The sequence below is a fragment of the Odocoileus virginianus genome, chromosome 11, assembly GCF_023699985.2.
Source record: "Odocoileus virginianus isolate 20LAN1187 ecotype Illinois chromosome 11, Ovbor_1.2, whole genome shotgun sequence".
NCBI classification, from domain to species: Eukaryota; Metazoa; Chordata; class Mammalia; order Artiodactyla; family Cervidae; genus Odocoileus; species Odocoileus virginianus.
The window spans coordinates 12,798,593-12,819,049 of record NC_069684.1 but is presented as its reverse complement, the minus strand read 5'-3'; the positions used below and the strand labels follow the sequence as shown (position 1 = coordinate 12,819,049).

Here is a 20,457-nt window from a genome sequence, read left to right as displayed (position 1 = left end):
CATATGGACGGACACTCCTACACAGCACAGATCCCGTTTGGAGACTTGACTTCGTTAGGTGTTTTTGTTTGTTTTGGGTGGCAGGGGTGGGTAACAGTGATTTAACAGAAACGTAAGGAGTTCCGTTTATTTCCAGGAAGAAACCAAGAGGAGTTTGAGTGTTGCTTTATTTGTATGTTATAAGGTAACGTTGCGGAAAATGTTGCCCTGTGTTTATATTGTTAAATTGAAAAACTATCGGAACAGAAATTTTTAAACACATTCTTGAAAACCATTTCTCCTGACACCGTAACAGAACAATTTGTTTCCAGATTTTAATTTGATGGCTTCTAAGCTGAATCTGGGAATTGTTTCATGTTTGATTATTCTTGAAAAGAATTTGCTAAATTCTTTATTGAAAATGAAGCTTTCCTTATGTCGTCCTCCCACCTTTGAGAATACCAGTAAGGAGCTTCATTCAGATTTCTTTCCCTCCAGATATTCTGTGTGTGTTAGTCACTCAGTCGTGTCTGACTCTTTGTGACCCAATGAACTGTAGCCCACCAGGCTCCTCTGTCCATGGAATTCTCCAGGCAAGAATACTGGAGTGGGGTGCCATTTCTTTCTCCAGGGGATCTTCCCGACCCAGGGAAGGAACCCATGTTTCCGGCTTTGGCAGGCAGATTCTTTATCACTGAGCCACCTGGGAAGCCCATATTATGTCCTAGGCCCACAATATCATCATTATTGATCTACTATTTGGAAAACACCGATGTTCTATGCTTGAACTTAGAGAATTCTAAAATTAGGTTTTCAGACCTGCTATCATCCAAATTCTTTATTTTGAAGACTAGCAAACTAGAGTCCAGGAAAGTTGAGTGGTTTCAATCAGCTTTTGAACAACTTCTAAAGCTTCTGCTGATATGCAGCATTTCAGGAAAAACTGAACTGTGTAAGAGAAGATCTGCATTTTTAGTATTACCCTTTATTACAGTATGATTGGCAACGTTTGAGATATTTGAAGGAGCACTAAAGGAAAAAAAATATCCAGCAGTCAACTAGATTTCATAACCCAAAGATTCTCATCTTCCTATAGCATTCAGTTTCTTATATATTAACATGGCTAGTATATGATACTAGAAAAAGTAAGATGAGAAAATTACATAACCTTGGAGTGACTACCATTGTTATTTCTTGTAAGAATTAAGAATTATTTAGGGCAGAAAGAAAGGAGTAGAATAGCATTAAAAGTAGAAGAGAGTTTAATACACAGAGTTGCATACCTTAAGCTGCTAAAAGTGAAAAGCCCCTTAACTTTATAAAGGCACTAATGATAGACAGTTCTAGATTTAGCAAATATATGTGCAAATCTGAGAGCTAGGAAGAGATTTAATGCATTTTGAGACAAAACGACAAAAAAAAAAAAAAAACAAAACAAAACAAGATAATCTAATAGGCCATTTCAAACCAGAACCAATTCTCTGGGCTTTAGTTTTAGAAAAATGCAAAATCATTGTGACTGGCAGTTTATTTTACTGGTGTTAGATAAGACACCCCAGCACATCTAGAATTGCCTGGGCTTTGTTGCCCTGAATAAGATTGGAATTTCTTTGCAGGTAATGACTGTTACCTATGTTAAGAATGTTGCTACTGTGTTTCTTCAGAGTCTCTATGGCTCTTTTTAGGTTTTTGGAATCATGACTTTTTTTTTTCTGTGTACACGTGTGTGTGTGTGTGAATATTAAACGTCACCATATGTTAAATACTTAGAACAATGCCTTAGATGAGTGAAAGCTCTGCATGTTTTTGTTATCATTACATTGCTTTTGTTTACTTCCATCTTTCTAGTTGAATTCTGAGTCACTCAAGGGCAGAGACCAAGAATTACTGATCTTTGTGCCATCCCACTTTAGTACATAGTAGGTCTGGCACCCCACTCCAGTAATCTTGCCTGGAAAATCCCATGGATGGAGGAGCCTGGTAGGCTGCGGACACGCAGCTAAGAGTCGGACACGACTGAGCGACTTCACTTTCACGCATTGGAGAAGGAAATGGCAACCCACTCCAGTGTTCTTGCCTGGAGAATCCCAGGGAAGGGGAAGCCTGGTGGGCTGCCATCTATGGGGTCACACAGAGTCGGACATCACTGAAGCGATTTAGCAGCAGCAGCAGTAGCAGGTCTCCATAGTGTGCTTCTTGAATGCATACATTTGATTTTCCTTACCTCTCATTGAGCAACTCAGAAATTATCATCTTTTCTATTTTAGAAACTAACACAGAGAGGCTCAGCAGTAAATTACCAAAGATGATACAACCAAGGAATGGTCGATTTAAATAAGAAATCTGGTGTGTGGCTTACTAGCTTAGTGTTCTCTTTATCTGAGATATGTGAGTGATAGTCGCTCAGTCATGTCCAACTCTTTGCAACCCCATGGACTATAGCCCACAAGGCTCTTCTGTCCATGGAATTCTTCAGGCAACAATACTGGGCTGGGTTGCCATTTCCTTCTCCATATCTTCTGAGATAGGAGAGTAGGCTTATTGCTTATGTCAACTGTAGTTGATTGGAAGTCATTTCCTGCAACTCTCTGTTGAGAATTAGAACTTTGCAAGATAGAGTACCCTATTGAGTAAGCAGTCACTGTAAGGTTTGGGATATTGTCAGGTTAGTACAGTTTCTCTATATAACCCCAATGAGAAAAGGCATTGCAAATTCTGGTTTTTGCCTAAACATGCTGTATATTTTTTTCTTGTAATTTAGGAAGTTGAATTAGTTCTTAATAATGGGAAGAACCTACATTGTAGAAGAGGCTGTTGGCCAGTATCTTTCAAACATCAATCTCCAGGGAAAAGCTTTTGTCTCTGGCCTTTTAATTGGACAGGTATGTATCTTGTGCATTTATTGATGAAACTAATTTGTTTACTTTAAAGTTAAAATATTCTGTTTAATAGTAAACCCAATTTAGATGATGGAGGGGTGTAATGAAGAAAAATGTAACCCAGGTTTGCTCGTCAGAACACATTCCCTTTTGATAATGTCAAAGTAACTTATAAGGTAAAAACTCCAAAATTAGGATTTTACTGACCAGGTTATTCATATTTCATTGTCTTTTCAAAGTGATTTTTACTCCCCTCTAATCTTTAATTCCAGGTTGTCCCAATTCTTTACAAAGTAGCTTTTGACAGTTTTATTTTGAGTTTGTCTTATCTCAGACCTGAGGTACAGGTCATATATTTTATTACATACCATGGTACCCATTAACTGAATTTTTTTTTTTTTAAATATTGATTCAGTGGAGAGGGAGAGACGGGATGGGAGAAATTTGGAAATTAGACAAATTTTATTTTCCTCTTAGAGTTAAATCTTAAAAAGCAACACAAAGTGGAACAACTGTTTGAAGAATTACTTTAAAAAGCATAAGCACCCACTGATTTTTTATAATTGATGGGAGGAAGTGTTAATCAGCAGGGAGGACTGTCAGCAGTGCGCAGCAGTGAACAGAGGAGAGCCGCACAGGCGCTTCCATCTTCACTCTATTTGGGCAGAGTGTACTGTGCACCAAGGATTGATTTTGAGGCCTAAGAACAAATAAAACTCTGTAGGGACGGGTTTCCTCCTGGATATTTTAGCATGATGCTTGAGAACATTCAGGTTGCATAATTAGCGTTCCTTGCTCTGATTCTGTGCACATTCCCAGCTACTTTCTCTTCTAGTTGGATGTCCTGTGTTGTCTGCTCAGAGAAGGCGATGGCACCCCACTCCAGTGCTCTTGCCTGGACAATCCCGTGGATGGAGGGACCTGGTGGGCTGCAGTCCATGGGGTTGCTAGGAGTCGGACACGACTGAGCCACTTCACTTTCACTTTTCCCTTTCATGCATTGGAGAAGGAAATGGCAACCCACTCCAGTGTTCTTGCCTGGACAATCCCAGGGACGGGGAGCCTGGTGGGCTGCCGTCTCTGGGGTCACACAGAGTCGGACACGACTGAAGCGACTTAGCAGCAGCAGCAGCAGCATGTTGTCTACTTAGAGTGAATGCACTCTGCAGAGGATTCATGTGCTCACATCCCTTCACAGTATTCTCGTTTTTCAACATCATTCTGATTGAGCTTAGTTACTGTCAGTATAGCCCCGAGAGACAGGTCTCATTTGAAGAATTTTCACAAATCTGATTTCTCATAAGGCAGGGCAGACCCAGCAGTGTTCACCCAGGTATTACCGACTCGTGAGGCTTCTCACCAGACAGCCAGGTGACCTCTCTGGCTGAAATTCTCTTAGATTCAGGTTAATTAACATCTATTATGGGATTCTTTTTGTTAGAAACCTTTTATTTAAGGATCTTTACTTCCCTTTATTTTAAAAATTGAAGGAAAGAAAAGTCTTAGAGAAAGATATAATCAGTAAAGGTAATAGGTCAGGGAGAAATACCTTCTTCCAGACTTGCTTTATTGCAAGCAGGCCATTTCTTAGCAAAACCGCCATCTCACATGTAAGTCGCCCACAGTTTAAGGAGAATTCCACTCTCTCTTCATGCAGCTTTTTCATTCCTGCCAGTATTCTACTTGCTTCTTCTTTCTCTTTTTTCCAGGTTCATCACTATTCTCTCCTTCCCCTCAAGCTTTCAGGCTTGCCTGTTTCCTATTCTCAGTTTCTTTTTCAAATCATAGATTTTATGAAAGCAAAGAGTTTTCTTAATCAGTGGTTACCTGTTCCCAGTGTTCATTTTCAGTGTAACATTCTGAAAATAACTTTTATTGAAATAACATATCTTCAATTTTTTTTCTGTTCCAGGTTAATACTAACAATTAGGATTTCAGGTCACATGTGAGGATAACATCATGCTACCTTGTACTTTTACTCTTTCTTTGTAGGAGATTTTCACTATAATGAGACTGAGCTAGTAAATTTCCCTCAGTTTTATCTTTAGACTTCCCACTTTTGGTTAGCATTTAATTGCTGTTAAAACTGAGAAATATCAATCTAATAACACTTTGGTTATCTGTCCTACACCCCCTTTGTTTTTCTGTGGACCACATGAGCAAGTTCCCCACTACCATTGTTTCAATGAAAGTAAGACTCACAAGGTCATTTCTGACTTTATTTTCCAGGGATTTTATATTTGTTGAACTACCTAGTCTGTTGAGATTACTTAGAAAATAAATATAATAGCTAGGAAGTAGACCAAGCATGTCGTCTTTTAGTTTATATGCAGTTTATGGGACTTTCTTGGTGGTCCAGTGGTTAAGAACCTGCCTGCCAATGCAAGGGGCAGGGATCTGATCCCTGGTCCAGGAAGACCCCGCGTGTTACGGAGCAGCTAAGCCTGCGTGCCATAACTGCTGAGCCTGCGCGCCAGAGCTCGTGCTACGCAGTGAGAGAAGCCACTGCGTTGAGAAGCCTGTGCACCGCAACTAGAGAAAGCCCATGCGCAGCAGGGCAGACCCCGTGCAGCCAAAAATAAATAAATGCATTTTTAAAATGCAGTTCTTTCAGTCATCTAGGAAGCCATTTTAAAGGACCACTACATGATTCATATTCATGATGCCAAATAAATAAGGAGCTGGTATTAAATATACTGAAAGATAACACGTGAGGGAAATATTGTAGGGCTGTCCATCAAAATTGGTTTCCCTGTAGATTCATTCCATTATAATACAGGTATTGACAATTTAAGCTGCTATGAACGTTGCTCAATTTTTGCATATCGTGAAGACTTTGCATTCCTCGGTGACATTTCCCTCTAGTAAGCTTTTCTAATTTGTTTTTAAGTGTTCCTCACAAAAGGATTATGTGATTCTTGCCACGAGAACACCACCCAAAGAAGAACAGAATGAGAGCCCCAAACATTCCAAAGTCAAATTGGATAACTTGGATGAAGAATGGGCCACAGAACATGCCCACCAGGTCATCATGTTTGTCTCTTTATATAGTTAAGTTTGTGTTTACTAACAAAATAAAAGTACTTTATTCTCAGGTTACTAGACTTAAGATTTCAGAGTACTCATTCTTAAGTTTTCAAAACTTGAGTAGTATACCAAAAATTAGGAGTCTTTTCAGCTGTGTTTTGTTCACAATTATATTTTTTTGTTGTTCATTACTTGTATCTGGTTTTAAAAAAAGCATTTTCTTACTTGGAATTAAGTAATTCACCCAAGATTAGTATAACAGGTAGTGAAACTGGGATTTGAACCCAGGCAGCATGACTTGAGAACCTTTGATCTTATTATACTATGCTTTTCCATTGTTGACTTTTATCTGTTGTGTTTTTTAATTTAGCTTATTTCCAATTTTTCTATACTTTAAAATAATACTAGTTATTGATAATATTGTTGCTGGTCAGGTTGTTTTAAAGACTTAAGCTAGGTACTGAGAAAGTAAAATGATGGTTAACATTTTTTTTAATGTCCTTAGAATTTATATTTTAACCCACGTGAAAAACATTATTACCAAATGAGATTAAATAGAACAGTACTATAGGAGTATAGAGTGGGGGGATGATCAAATATCTATAAATGATTGGATTCAAACAGCTTCACAGAAGACTCTGAACTTGAAAGATGAATAGGACTTTGCTAGTAGAAGTCACGGAGGACATTGAATGCACAAAGGTGTGGATAAGTGACCCAAAGGCATGAAATTTAAAGGTGTGTTAGAATAGCAGGCAACTGGGTATAATTGAAGCATGGTGTATATTAAAGAATGTGTTTAGACTTAAGACTGTATGGGTCCAGTTTATGGATGGTTTGAAGTGTCAGTCATCCTCGGAAGGGAGGAGTTCATTTGGGAGCCAGTAGCTCTGTGGTAGACTTTCAGAGCTCCCTATTTGGAGGATTGATCTGCCAATAATTGAGAAAGTAATTTCAGTGCCTTGGTACAGTGTAAGTGGAGAGTAGGGAGATTGGAAAGAGAGCAGAAAACATGATTATGGTAATAGTTCAAGAAAAGGTGACATTATCTGGTGACTAGACCCTTCAGCTTCATGAGGACGAGGGTCATGACTCTTGTTTATGGTCGTATCCTTAGAGCCAAGCATAGTATTCCCATGGTTTATGATGAGAACACCAAAATAAAGGGTAAGTGAATGGATGAATAAACAAATGCACGCAGAGGGCTAAACTTCGTTGCCAAAACATTTCAGAGAAAGAACTAGCATTAAGATGATTTAGTGGCCAACTAGACTGGCAGTAAAGAGATTATGAGAGTAGAAGAAGGTTACTGGGACTTTTCCAGGGTGTCCCCAAAAACGGTGTTGCCGTTACACAAAGAAGAAACAGGTTTGGGGTGGGTGACAGGAAATGATGAGTAAATTCACTTAAAAGTGAATTGGATTATATCATCCAGTGAACAGTATTAAAGTAAGGTAAAAATAGAATTAGTTCCTTCTCCATTTAGCTTTAAATCTTCAAACACACATACTTACTTGTCTGCATTTATTTTGGGAGGTAGTATATAGGGTTTTTTTTTAAATCCATTAAATATTTAATATGATCTTCTAATGAAATATTAAATATTTAATGGATAAGAAGATCTATATGCATCTATACAAACATAAAATTTATAGGGCAAAGTGTATAGCCTTTTTGCCTCTAGAAAGAAATGGTTAATTTTATTTATTTATGATTTTGAAGAAATATGCAGGTTCCCCATGCTAAATATGAAAATTTCATTCCTTTTGTAGGTCAAGCTTGTGTCTCTATAGTATTTAGAGTTTATGAAATCAGAGGGAGCTATCAGCAAACATGTGCTGTGTGGTTGGTTGTCAGTCATGTCTGACTCTTTGCGACCCCGTGGACTGTAGCCCACCAGGTTCCTCTGTCCATGGAATTCTCCAGGCAAGAATGCTGGAGTGCATTGCCATGCCCTCCTCCAGGGGATCTTCCCCACCCAGGGATCAAACCCAGCTCTCCCACATCAGCAGACATAATACAAATATATTAGGAGTTAGATTATGGTATCTAATTTTCTGAAGACTTTGAGTATACATTAAGTACATGAAAGATAACCAAAGCACTCTGACCTCTGAGTTTAGCTGGTTGAAAGCAATACCTGTGGCATGAGGAACTAGCCACACAATCATATGGAAGGAAGATCAGGTATTATAAAGGACAAACTGGTAGTATGTGTCAAAATCCTGAAAAATAAGTATAACTTTTTAGCCTTATTATCCACTTCAAGAGATTTATTATAAGCAGATAATCCTGTGGACACAGAAACTGGCTGGATTTTTAACCATTTATTATTTAAGAGTACAGAAAGGCTGTAACTAATATAAATACCCAATGTCAATAAGATTTTTAAAATTGAGGTAAATCTAAACAATAGGAAACAATGGATTTTCAAATTGTACTCCCTTTCTTCAAATCCCAGACTCTGCTGAATATTATAGGAATACAGAGGTAGTTGAGAGTTAAGTTCTTCTATTAAGGAGCTCCCAGATCAAGAAGTAAGGTACACACATAATCGTAGTACAGGTTCATGTGATAAGCTCTATGGGAAAACTGCAGTGAAACCCTGTATGAGTTTGAAGATCAAAGGATCGAGGAAGACAGCTTCCTCAAGCTGACTTTGAGGTGTTCAGTAGAGTTCCGACACGTAGATGTACAAGAGAAAGTCCTTCTAGGCTGAATGAAAGATATAGAGTTAGAAAACCTAGTCATATGTGTGGAGAACAGTGAGAAGTTTGTGATTGACACTTTAATATTTCATGGGAAGGAGTATCAGATGAGGCTCTGCATATCAGATCTATCAGATTTTAGAGAGTCTAGAATACCAGCCTAAGATAAAATTTGTTTATTTAGCTGATAGTGGAAGTCACTGAAAAATTTAGTAGAGATTTCAGTCTTTGATCTTATGAAAAAGAAGTTCATTTATTGCTGTAACTAAAAGGTGTCATTATTAAATGGTTTTATTTATAAGGTAGTTTTAAGGTAGAAAGTTAAGAATACCCTAGGAAGATTGACACCCCATTCATCTTGGTTATCATCCATTTCTCAATATTTTAACCATTTTTTCAAAGCTCTTACCTCAGTGCTGTGTGTATAGTTGGTACTAGGTAGGCATTTACTGATCTAATATTTAGCTTGTCAAACACAAGTTGCATATAATGTCAAATGCTTTTGTCAGCTGATGCTGTATTTCTGTTTTTAGGTATCCAGGATGCTACCAGGGGGACTTTTAGTTCTTGGAGTATTTATTATTACAGCTTTAGAAATGGGAAATGAATTTCAAAATATCCTGCGTAGAGTAAGTCTGAAATGTCAAAAATTTTTAAAGTTACATCTTAATTGCTTGTATGTGTTTACAGTGAGCCTAGGCACATTTAGATTAATTCTCTATGATGGGATTATGTTAAAACAGCCTTTTCCACCCAATTGCTTAGTATCTTGAGTGTAATACATGTCAATATATGTTTTCAGTCAAAGCTATGTATTTTAAAAATATTCCTTATTTTAAAGATAATTTTTTACTATTTTGAAACAATTTATAGAGGGTTAACAATTTTTATTGTGCAATAGCAATACTCTGCTAGAACTCCCATTTAGCTCCAAGTGATTGCCTTAATGTGAAATTAATCTTTTGTAATTCTTCATCTCTTCAATTCTCTCAGGATCCTGAGAATAAGACATAAAGTAGCAGCAATCAGATACTTTTTCTTTATTTTTGAACAGAGTATCTATCACGAATCACTTACTTTTTGTTTAATTCCTGTGTCAGTCAATTGGGTAACATAGTTTACCAGTAAATATAAGGGTCTACAAACTGTTTCCCCTTAAGCCCAAACCTAAAGCAAGCTCTGGGCAGCCAGCTTGCATCTTTTTTAGTACTCAAAATCCAGATAAGGGGACTTCCCTGAGGTCCAGTGGTTAAGAGTCTATCTTCCAATGCAGAGGATGCAAGTTCAATACCTGGTTGGGGAACTAAGATCCCACAGGCTGCAGGGCAACTAAGACCCAAAGCAACCAAATAAATATTTTTTAAAAATCCAGATAAGCCTTCACAAATTTATTTTCCACCTCAAGAAAGAAGGGACCCTCATTATCCTGAGAAGTGCAAAGCCCACCAGAATCCCCAAAACCCTTTCTCTAGTAAAAAGCATACAGCTCAGAATCCAGATGCTTCAGATTCTTCCAGTTTTGTAACTTTCTCTCACATCAGATATCCCACCTTCAAACCTTTGATATTTGTACCTATGGGAGTAAAGGAAGAAGGGGATGATAATCCCTCCCCCTGGCAAGTTATTCAACCTTGTACCATTTTTACCATTTTAAATAAGTGTACCTCTTTCACAGTTGTTCATCCTGTTTGGCATTTTGAAATGTAACCTATGTCCACATGTATTTAACAGCATCTGCTGTGCATCATTTTGTGGTTTGCGTTGGATTGAATGGCTCAGTGCTAGAGAGAAACAGATCCTTCTTCCTCTTGCTTTCTGCATCTCTTGTTTCTAAGAAGCATATAAGATTTTAGAAATGCTCTGTTTCAGAAACTGTAGCCTTTTAGTTTCTTTCTTTCCATTGGCCTGCATTGAGGATATGATATGAAGTAAGCTTGTAAAACTTGTCACAGTCTCCCATAAGGTCATTGCAGAGAGCTTTGTTCATTGTATTACACAATACTGTCTTTGAAGAAATTTCTTTTGATAGCATTATCAAGAAAGTTGTGCCTATTCTTATCAACTGTTTAGCTTATGGACCATGTGAATTAGGGAACAGATTAGGTTTCTTTGTGCACAGTACTTTTAGAAAGCTTAGAGCTAAATTTATGAACCCTTTCCCCATATCAGGTATGCATTTTTATCTTTCTTACCTGTGGCATAGATTTATGTCATTATTTCTGATTTTTTCACTTATAATTTGTGTTATTACTGTATTTTATGTACCCTTGTATATTGTCTTACATCTTCTGCGACATTTAAATAAGAAATGCCAAATGGGTGACATGCTTCATTTTTTAGGCTAAAAATCATTTGTCATTTCTCATTCTAATTAAATAAAATCTTTATACTTCATTTAAATGTTGCGTGGGTACTAAGTCATGCGTACTAAGTCACTTCAATCATGTCTGACTCTTTGTGACCCTATGGACTGTAACCCACCAGGCTCCTCTGTCCAGGGGATTCTCCAGGCAAGAGTACTGGAGTGGGTTGCCATGCCCTTCCCCAGGGATTGAACCCATGTCTCTTACATCTCCTGCTTGGCAGGCAGGTTCTTTACCACCACCACCACCTGGGAAGCTCAGTTACCCCAAATTGGGTTCAGTTGATCATTAATGACAGTGAATTATGTTTTTTTATTTAATACCCAATTTTTATTTATCTCTAAAAATTGAATTCAAATCATTGATAATCAGTTGCACTCTTTCTTTTGAAAGAAAGAAAATTTAATGATAGGATCATGAAATTTTAAAGCTAGATGGGACCTTAGGATTATTATAATTGTCTTTTTCTGCACTCTCCTTTTTTCTTTTATTTTGCATTCCATTGTGTTTTCCTCTTTTTCAGCTAGTATTTGCTGTGGAAAAATCTGTGAATAAAAAGAGACTGTGGAATTTCACAGAAGAGGAGGTCTCAGAACGAGTGATACTTCACTTTTGCTCTTCTACAAAAAAGTATCTTTTATTTAGGTGTTCATGTTTTAAAGTATATGATACCAATATAATGTTCCTGCAACTTTTTTACCCATATGTTTATTTAAATCATTTATAAGTTTTCTGTAAATAACACTTAAATAGGACTGCCAATAAGAATAGTGTTAATGGTTGTTAATCATGTCTCATGTTGTAAGGAGTTTGAGAGAGGAGGCAGGGACTAGGCCTTCTGAATTCTTCACCAGCTGTCTAACCCTGTACATTAAAGTACACCAGGCCCCCTACAGAAAGGGATAGCTTAGGCAAAGTAGTGCTTTTATATTGTTTACCTCCAGTTCCTATAGCTAAAATGTTCAACTCAAAGCACACTTACACTGAGCTGGAAATTTTTGTTTCTTTGGCCAAGGTCAGGTGACTCTAGAAGCCAGCTATAGGGCCTTCTTAGCTTCTTTTCTCTACATGTTAGGTACCTCCCAAGCATGAGGCCATCTTGCCGAGGGACTGAAGCGATGTAAGGGTCTGGTAAATTAGGACCTGCCAAAGATAAAACTCAAATAAATGGTCATTCCTGCAGAAGCTGAGCTCTTAACTCTGTTGATATTTAACTGGAATGTTTCCTGTACAGACCCTTTGACCCAGTAAACGTTCCCAGGCTTGACTCCATTCAAAACAGCACTCCAATTTGTTAAAAAGGGTGTGTATATGAGGACAATTTTGTAAGAGTTATCATTCTATTCACTGGGATGAGCAGGATTTATAGACAGTAGGAAACAAAGTATCAAAGGAATTTATATTTGTAAAAGTATATATATTTACACAAACACATGTATGTATATACATGCGTGTGTGTATACCTATCTTTAAGTGTCATACCATGAGGTGGTATGATTTTGTAAAAATTTGGATGCATATACTTTGTTTTTATTTTTGGATGGGTTTTTTTGGATTATTAAGAATTTCTTTTTTATTTTTACTTTTTTGGTTATTTCTGTCCTTAATTAGTAAAGAATATTTTGTCGAACTTATGATATTCATGATCCAAAGGTAAGAAAAATTTCTCTTTACAAAGACTTTTCTGTGTTGCAGACTATTTTTCAATGAAAATCAAATTTTCATTTTAATAATTCTCAATGCTGTCTCTTCTTATTGATGTCCACAACCACCCATAGTTTTTTATTTTGAAATATGTTTAATTTCTTTGCAGACAAGGAAAATTTGTTTTGTTTTATTGTTAGAATATTTTTGTTAAGCTCTCCTTATCTTGTTTATGGGCCCAGTATTATATTTGAGAGGCTTGTAGTAAGAGTGTCTAGGCTTGTGGGAGCCGCAGTGCCTAGTAAACAGTCTGTACTCAGAGGAATCCACAAACTAATCCTTTGCTAAGATGTTAAAAAAACAGAGTGAAAAAGTAGCTGCAGTATTTTGTTAGAAGGAATAGGACAGAAGGGAGAACGTCTGGCACCTCATAGTTGCCAGTGATCACTGAGTGAATCACCTCAGTGATTATTGATGCCACATCAGAAGCTTCAGAATTGACTGGTGAAGCTGCAGATGAGAACTGCAGGACCAGAGGACTTGCCAGAATTTTAAACCAGCCTTTCACTGGGGAAGGGAGTTGCCAGGATTGCCTGGGATGTGTTGAAGAATACCGAACTTTTAATGCATGCTTTACTTTTATTTCGTTCTAACCTATTGCTCTTTGATGAAGGAATTTGGCCAAATATGTTGGATAACAGCTTGTATGAATTACTAGGCTGTACATTTTATGATGTTTTATTGCTCTGTGTGTTTTACCTTAATCATGTATTTTATGTTTTCTTCCCCTTTGCTAAAGAGTTCTGCAAAACCGGCAGATTGGAAGTATCAAAATGGACTGTCAGCTTCATGGCTTTCCTTAGAATGTACGGTTTATGTTAATATTCACGTCCCGCTGTCTACTACTTCTGTCAGCTATACTCTGGAGAAAAATACAAAGGTATCAGAATAAAATGAATTTTCTCTAGTGATTGCTGAATAGATGATCTGCCTTTATTCTGGTTGTCTATACTGTACATCTTATAATTTTGAAATTGCATTCTAATTATAATATTGTTACAGGTAACTAATTCGTTAGTCCAGCCAGATTAGAAATTTAGACATGGGACAATGTCATCATACTATCGTATTTAGCATAATAATAAGTGCTTCATGAATATTTGTTAATTAACATGTAATATGTACATTGTCTTGGAGAAGGAAATGGCAACCCACTCCAGTATTCTTGCCTAGGAAATTCCATGGACAAAGTCTGAACCTGGTGGGCAATAGTCCATGGGGTCGCAAAGTTGGACATGACTTAGCAACTGAGTACATGTACATTGTAAAATACAACTATGTAAGAAGATACACTGTTTGATCTTGTATTCATCTTTAGTTTTTTCAAAAAAATTTTTTATTGAAATATAGTTGATTTATAGTGTGTTGATTTCTACTGTGGCATCACTGATGCAATGGACATGAATTTGGGCATACTTTGAGAGATGGTATGGGACAGGGAGGCCTGGCGTGCTGCAGTCCATGGGGTTGCAAAGAGTCAGACACGACTATGTGACTGAACAACAATTTCTACTGTACATCAGAGTGATTCAGTTATACATGTATATATATTCTTTTTCACATTCTTTTCCATTATGATCTGTCATAGGATATTGCATATAGATTGAAAGTTAAGGATTAGCAGATGCAAATTTTTATAAATAGAATGGACAAAAACAAGGGCCTACTGTATAGCACAGGGAACTATCTTCCTCTTTAGTTTTGTTTTCCATATTCCAATTATGTTTTGTGATTCTGTACCATTCTTTTGTTCATAGCTTTTTTGTCTTCTTTTTTCCTGTTGAAGAAGGTAAATGGAGCTCGCTTATTGTTTCGTCTTTAATACTGTTTTATATATTTGTTTGAGGCTCTTTCTCTTCTCTTACTTTTTTTTAACAGAAATTACTGAATTTTATTTGATTGTGGCTATTAAGCCACCTAAGTCTGTGATATGTATGTTAGTTTGGGAAAAAGATTAGAAAAACTATTATTTAATATGGGTAAGGTACCAAAAATTGGGGATATACTTTTTTGTTGTTCATGGTACTGAATTTAAATGCCGCATTATTGAAACTTAGGGATATTTATCATTAATATTTTAGAGTACTAGATGGGAAAAAGTAGACTCGAGGGAGTTTAACTGAGATGGCATTATAACTGAAAGATGTCCATGTTGTGTTTCTTTTAAGAATGGACTTGCACGTTGGGCCAAGCAGATAGAAAATGGTATTTATTTGATTAATGGGCAAGTTAAAGATGAAGATTGTGACCTTTTAGAAGGACAGGTGAGTCAAGAGAAAATCATCTTATGAAATTATTTGTGCTTAAGGAAAAATAAAAGATGACTTATCTTTGGTTATTTAGGCCTTACCTTCATGAAAACAATTTTTATCTACTTCTTATTTCTAAGGTCTTTGAAACCAAAGGGCAAATGATTATCTGAGAAAAATGATAGGAGATTATTTCTGAAATCATAGGAATTTTGAAACCTACAGGAGTGGTTGTCATCTAAATTTTATCTGGTTTCTACTTTGCAATCTGCTTACTTAGAACTAAAGTCATATGTTCTGCCCTGATAATGATTTACATACTAAGTTTGGCCATTTTATAGGGGATCTGTATGGGGGTTCTAAAATATCTTTGGTCTGAAGAGGAACTTTGGTGATTTCTCCCTTTGGAGCAGGGCTCAGTGAGCTTAGTGTAAAAAACCAAGTAGTAAATATTTTAGACTTTGTAGGCCATGTGTTCTCTCTTATAGCTAGCTACGCGGCCCTTCTGTTGTAGCATGAAAGTGGCCACAGACAGTATGTACATGAACAATCTTAGTTGTGTTCCAGCAAAACTTTATTTACAAAGACTAGAGGTAGTTTGGATTTGATCCGTAGGCATAGTTTGTGAATCCTTGCTTTAGAGGAATAAAAGTAGGAGATGAATGGTTTTTAAGAGTATGCATTATATTTGTAGAATATAGAATACACACAATAATGTACCTATAGAAAAGACTAACATAAACAGATAGTAAGACTGTTTTCCCCTCTCAGTGTTTGTTGGATAGCTGCTAAATTATCTTTTATGTTCCACTCCAATCTCAACAGTCTAATTTTTTAATTTCTGTGTCATTTCAGAAAAAATCTTCTAGAGGAAATACTCAAGCAGCTAATCATTCATTTGATATTAGAGTGCTAACACAGTTGGTAAATACTTTAAAATACTCCTTATCTAAAATTAAAATGCAGTATTTCTTAGCATAAGCTTAATGAAATTTTTTTTTTCATGTATATTTATTTTTTGGCTGTGCTGGGTCTTTGTCCTTGCTGTGTGGGCTTTTCTCTAGCTGCAGTGAGCAGGGGCTATTCTCTAGTTGCGTGCCCAAAATTCTCATTGCAGTAGCTTTCTTTGAGTGGAGCACAGGCTCTAGGGCGCACGGGCCTCAGTAGTTGTGGCCCGTGGGCTCTAGAGCACAGACTCAGTAGCTGTGGTCCATGGGCCTAGTTGCCCCGCGGCACATGGCATCTTCCCGGATCAGGGGTCCAACCTGTGTCTCATGCACTGGCAGGTAGGTTCTTTACTACTGAGCCACCAGGGAAGCCCTGTTTCTCTTTTTATGCTTGTGATTAGAGTCCAAAAATTTTTGAGATGTAAAAGAGACTGTAAAAAATGTTCCGTTCAAAGAAAGTTATTTCCAAGAATTTATTCCCAAGTTATTTATTGTAATCTATCTGAGTCTATTGCCTGAAGACTATTAAAATTTTGACATCATGTAGCTAGCAGTTAGGAAAAAAATGTATATACGGGTATGTATATATACCTATATATGTGTGTGTAATATTTTGTATGGTAAGTTTTGTGAGCAAAGTTGTAATTTTCTTAACTTAAAAGATGTGTGCAGTGATGTGCGAAGAGTTGTTACATACCTAATTTGAAGCAAATCTATATCTCTGATTTGGTAAAAATCACACAATATTAGCAAGGTTTCTTTTTTTATATTGTTGCTTTGCTTTACAGATGTCTTCTCAGAAATTTAAATTTGGATAATTATTCTTAAAAGTATGTATATGTTTGATTTTAGTCCTGCTTGAAATTATCCTCAGAGCTAGATAGCATGTACAGTACATCCATGATTTTAGAAAACTTTTCATATCAATAATATACTGAAAATGTTGAAACAGGGAAATGCTACCAGGACTTGCATTTTTTTTTAACTTAATAAAATAGACTTAAAAGCCATTTGTCACAGGAGGGTGCTTTCATTGCTGCTTTTCTTTCTTTGTGTTTAGCAATAGAGCATTACTAAATTGTCAAGACTTACGCCACTAAACATTTCTCAATTTCTCTTCTCAGGACCTTAGAAGTATTTTTAGTCTTTAGTTTTCCTCCTCCTTTTTTGTTTTAGAAGTGTTCTTTAAGTTTATTCCGCTACCTGTATGCTTTTTACTAGTTATACTTTCATGACCTCTTTGTTTATTAAACAATTCAGTTAAAATTATTTGTTATAAAATTGCAGTTAAAAATGTCTGGAGAGTGGGAATATAGAGAGAAGGGTAGAAGATAATATCATGAGATAATTTATTATATATTAATATAATAAGTAGTCAATAAGTATTTGAGGCCACTTTTCTCCCAGGCACCCTCTGTCAAGTTTTGTTGATTCTTTCTTTGCAGCATAGCTCATCTTTTATCTTATGGTTCCATTGCCATTAGCCTTACAACCTAATTGTTTTACCTAATTCATAACAAGGAACTTAGTTTCTCTCTTTCCATTTATTCTTATCCAAAGTGATTCATTCTCTGAATCCTGATACCTTTGTTTGTATATTTTCTGGGATATCTTTCATATTTCTGATCTGTTCTGTGTATTATCTCAGATTATCCTTTCGGAATCACAATTTGCATTCATTCACTGTCCATTTACTTAGTTTTTTTTTTTCCTTTAAATATTAAGTGTGTATAAGGGGCAGACACTGACTGTTACTCCCCTTGTGTAAAATTCCTTAATTGCTTTATATGTGCTAGTTCGAATTCTAATTCAAGGCTTTTTGTGGCCTCAGCATGCCTTTTCATTATTTTCTAACTTAACTATTTTAGGTGTGTGCTTTCCATACCTTTAAAGTTCTGTGCATTTCTCAAGTCATTTGTCTTATCAGTGCCATTTTTTCCTTTATTATCCAGACTGTCAAAGTCCTACCTGTACATTAAGATATAGCCAAAATGTTACCATTTTCATAAGCTTTCATTTGGTTACCATAACCAGAGGGATCTTTTCTTTTCCAAAATATAATATCAGCATCACAGAAGTTCCTCCACTTATGAATAGGTTAGATTTTCAAAGTCTGCTAGCTGGTTTGTTCTGAAGTCCAAAGAAACAAAGATGGGTTGACATTTATAGAACCCAAATACATTTTTATCAAAAAGGAGTAAATCAAGTCCTTTTATCTTTTAAAAAGTCTTCTTGATATATATATGTGTAGTCTTTTATATATACAGTCTAGTGCATTTTGGAAAATAATGTTCTAATTTATACATATATAATATATATGTTACAACTATGTCAATATAATATGTACTGTAAATTAGATATTAAATATGTAAAATGGGGTGTTATTCTTCTACAGTAGAGTTATGTTTAGTGGATAAGGGGAGCTCATTACTCTTCCTCCACTCCATTTATTGATATATCAGTGATCTCTACAAGTATCATAGGAGATTTATTCCAAAGAGTATCAGCATTGTCACCCTGTTGCTTCATTTGATAGTTTTGAGTGACCTGGAATCTTCTGAAATGTTTGGCCTGTGACAGATTTTTGACCAAGACCTTGACTGTTTTTAGGCTTAAATTCTTTAAAAAAAAAAATCAACCTTTGCCTGAATTACATTAGAGTCACCGGCACATGGTCAGTTAGCACTGGTTGAGTTGCATGAGTTGTCTTTCACGCTTGGATCTTCATTGCTGTGCGTGGTCTTTCTCTGGTGGGGCAAGTGGGGGCTACTCCTGCACTGCATGGGCTTCTCACTGCGGTGGCTTCTCTTGTTGAAGAATAGACTCTAGGTGCAACTTCTTCAGTAGTTATACCGTCTGGACTCAGTAGTTACGGCAAATAGGCACTAGAGCTTGGGCTCAATTGTTGGGGCGGATGGTCTTAGTTGCTCTGTGGCATGTCGGCTCTTCACGGATCAGGGACTGAACCTGTGTCCCCTGCATTGGCAAGCGAATTCTTAACCACTGGACAACCACAGAAGTCTGTTGTTGAATGGTTTATTTCATGTGCACCTAGAATATGTGTTTTACCACATCATTTTTTCTTTTTAAAATCATGATTTTTGTTTCCAGTATGATTATACAGATCTCTGGTAGTACTTTTGAAGTTTCACTGCTCTCCTTGTTTTGGCACTTGTTGAAGTGATTAGGTTAAAAATGTCTGTGATAAAGCTCAAAGCCAAGCATGAACTAATGCTACTTAGATTAGAAAGAATGGGTCTATGAGATGAAAGTGATGATCACTGATATCGTTTTCTGGTGACAGACAGTTGACCTGCAGAGTCTGTAACATTACTTTTGATTTATGAAAGTTATGAGTTAAAAGTATAAACAAATGAATGTTTATATGTTGCTTGTAATTTTACTGTATTGCATCCTGCTCTGTATTTCAGTTATTTTTTTTTTTTGCAGATCTTGCATTACATACCTTTCGTTACTATATCATGTTTTCTTTTTACATCTTTTCATCTTAGTAGTACTTATCTGAGTTATCTTCAAATAATATATGTTTAATGAACATATTGAAAGAATATAGGTATTATAGATAGGTATGTTAGTAAGAAAAATTTAGGTGTAGTGTATTTAATTTCAGATTATGTTCAAAATACTCAGAAAATAACATATAATTTATAAGGAGAAATATAAAGGCCTTCTTAAAATTTATGAAGAATATTTTCAGACACCTGTGTTAGTTAAAAATTTCTTGCTTCATGAAATGACTTAAGTAATGTTTAAATGTTTCATATATAGTTATTAATCATTGGCTATTAGAACTTAAACAGATTTTGTCTTTCAGCTTCTGAATTCAGACCACAGATCCACAGCCATGGTCCAGATCTGCAGCGGCTCTGTTAACCTTAAGGGTGCTGTGAAGTGCAGAGCTTACATTCACAGTCATAAGCCCAAGGTTAAAGATGCTGTGCAGGTACAAAAGGGATAACTGGTGTATGTCAGACAGAAGCATGTTAACATAATTACTAAAAAATCCTAAAATTTTATCTTTTCTCAGTCTCAAATTTCATAATTAATTTGATTTTAACTGATAAAAGTCCAATCTGTTGGGCAGTCCAACTATACCAAATGATTCATCCCAAGATTTTCATATGTAGAATGTCTGTTTTCCGTATATAGAATATCCTTTATAATGTGATGATTATACAGGTTTATTAAGTGTTCCACAGTTAATACTGTCCGTATCAGTACATTTGAAATCATTTTTTCTAAGGGAAATTGAGCTTTTTAATAGCAAGAAAAGTGCTCCTAGGAAGAATTACTAGGTGGTGTTCTATAATCTATATAATTTAGAAATAATAAGAATGATGACTAGCATTTTTGTCATGGTTATACATTTTCTAATTTGAAGTACTAGCATTATTGTTCAGACACAAAATTTAGTTCATTTTTATTTGGTTTAAATTTCTGTATAGATGAAGTTTAGGTAAATTTGCTGTTAAACATGATAAGTATGTTAAATAAATGGACATTAAAAAATGAAATGATGTACTAGCTATTTTAGTGGACACGTTTATACATGTGTGCATGTTCAGTCGCTTCAGTCGTGT

General features: G+C 36.1%; 1 protein-coding gene across 1 annotated transcript in view; it reads left to right on the top strand.

The window, feature by feature from the left end:
- ODR4 (odr-4 GPCR localization factor homolog) overlaps window positions 1–20,457 on the top strand; it is a 36,670-nt gene that overhangs the window by 328 nt on the left and 15,885 nt on the right. The window contains exons 2-10 of the mRNA XM_070473936.1: window positions 2,741–2,861; window positions 5,749–5,883; window positions 9,127–9,222; window positions 11,480–11,586; window positions 12,573–12,609; window positions 13,400–13,540; window positions 14,829–14,924; window positions 15,765–15,833; window positions 19,692–19,820. Coding sequence (XP_070330037.1) covers window positions 2,763–2,861; window positions 5,749–5,883; window positions 9,127–9,222; window positions 11,480–11,586; window positions 12,573–12,609; window positions 13,400–13,540; window positions 14,829–14,924; window positions 15,765–15,833; window positions 19,692–19,820 — 909 coding nt within the window. The 5' untranslated portion in view covers window positions 2,741–2,762. The remainder of the gene's footprint in view (window positions 1–2,740; window positions 2,862–5,748; window positions 5,884–9,126; window positions 9,223–11,479; window positions 11,587–12,572; window positions 12,610–13,399; window positions 13,541–14,828; window positions 14,925–15,764; window positions 15,834–19,691; window positions 19,821–20,457) is intronic.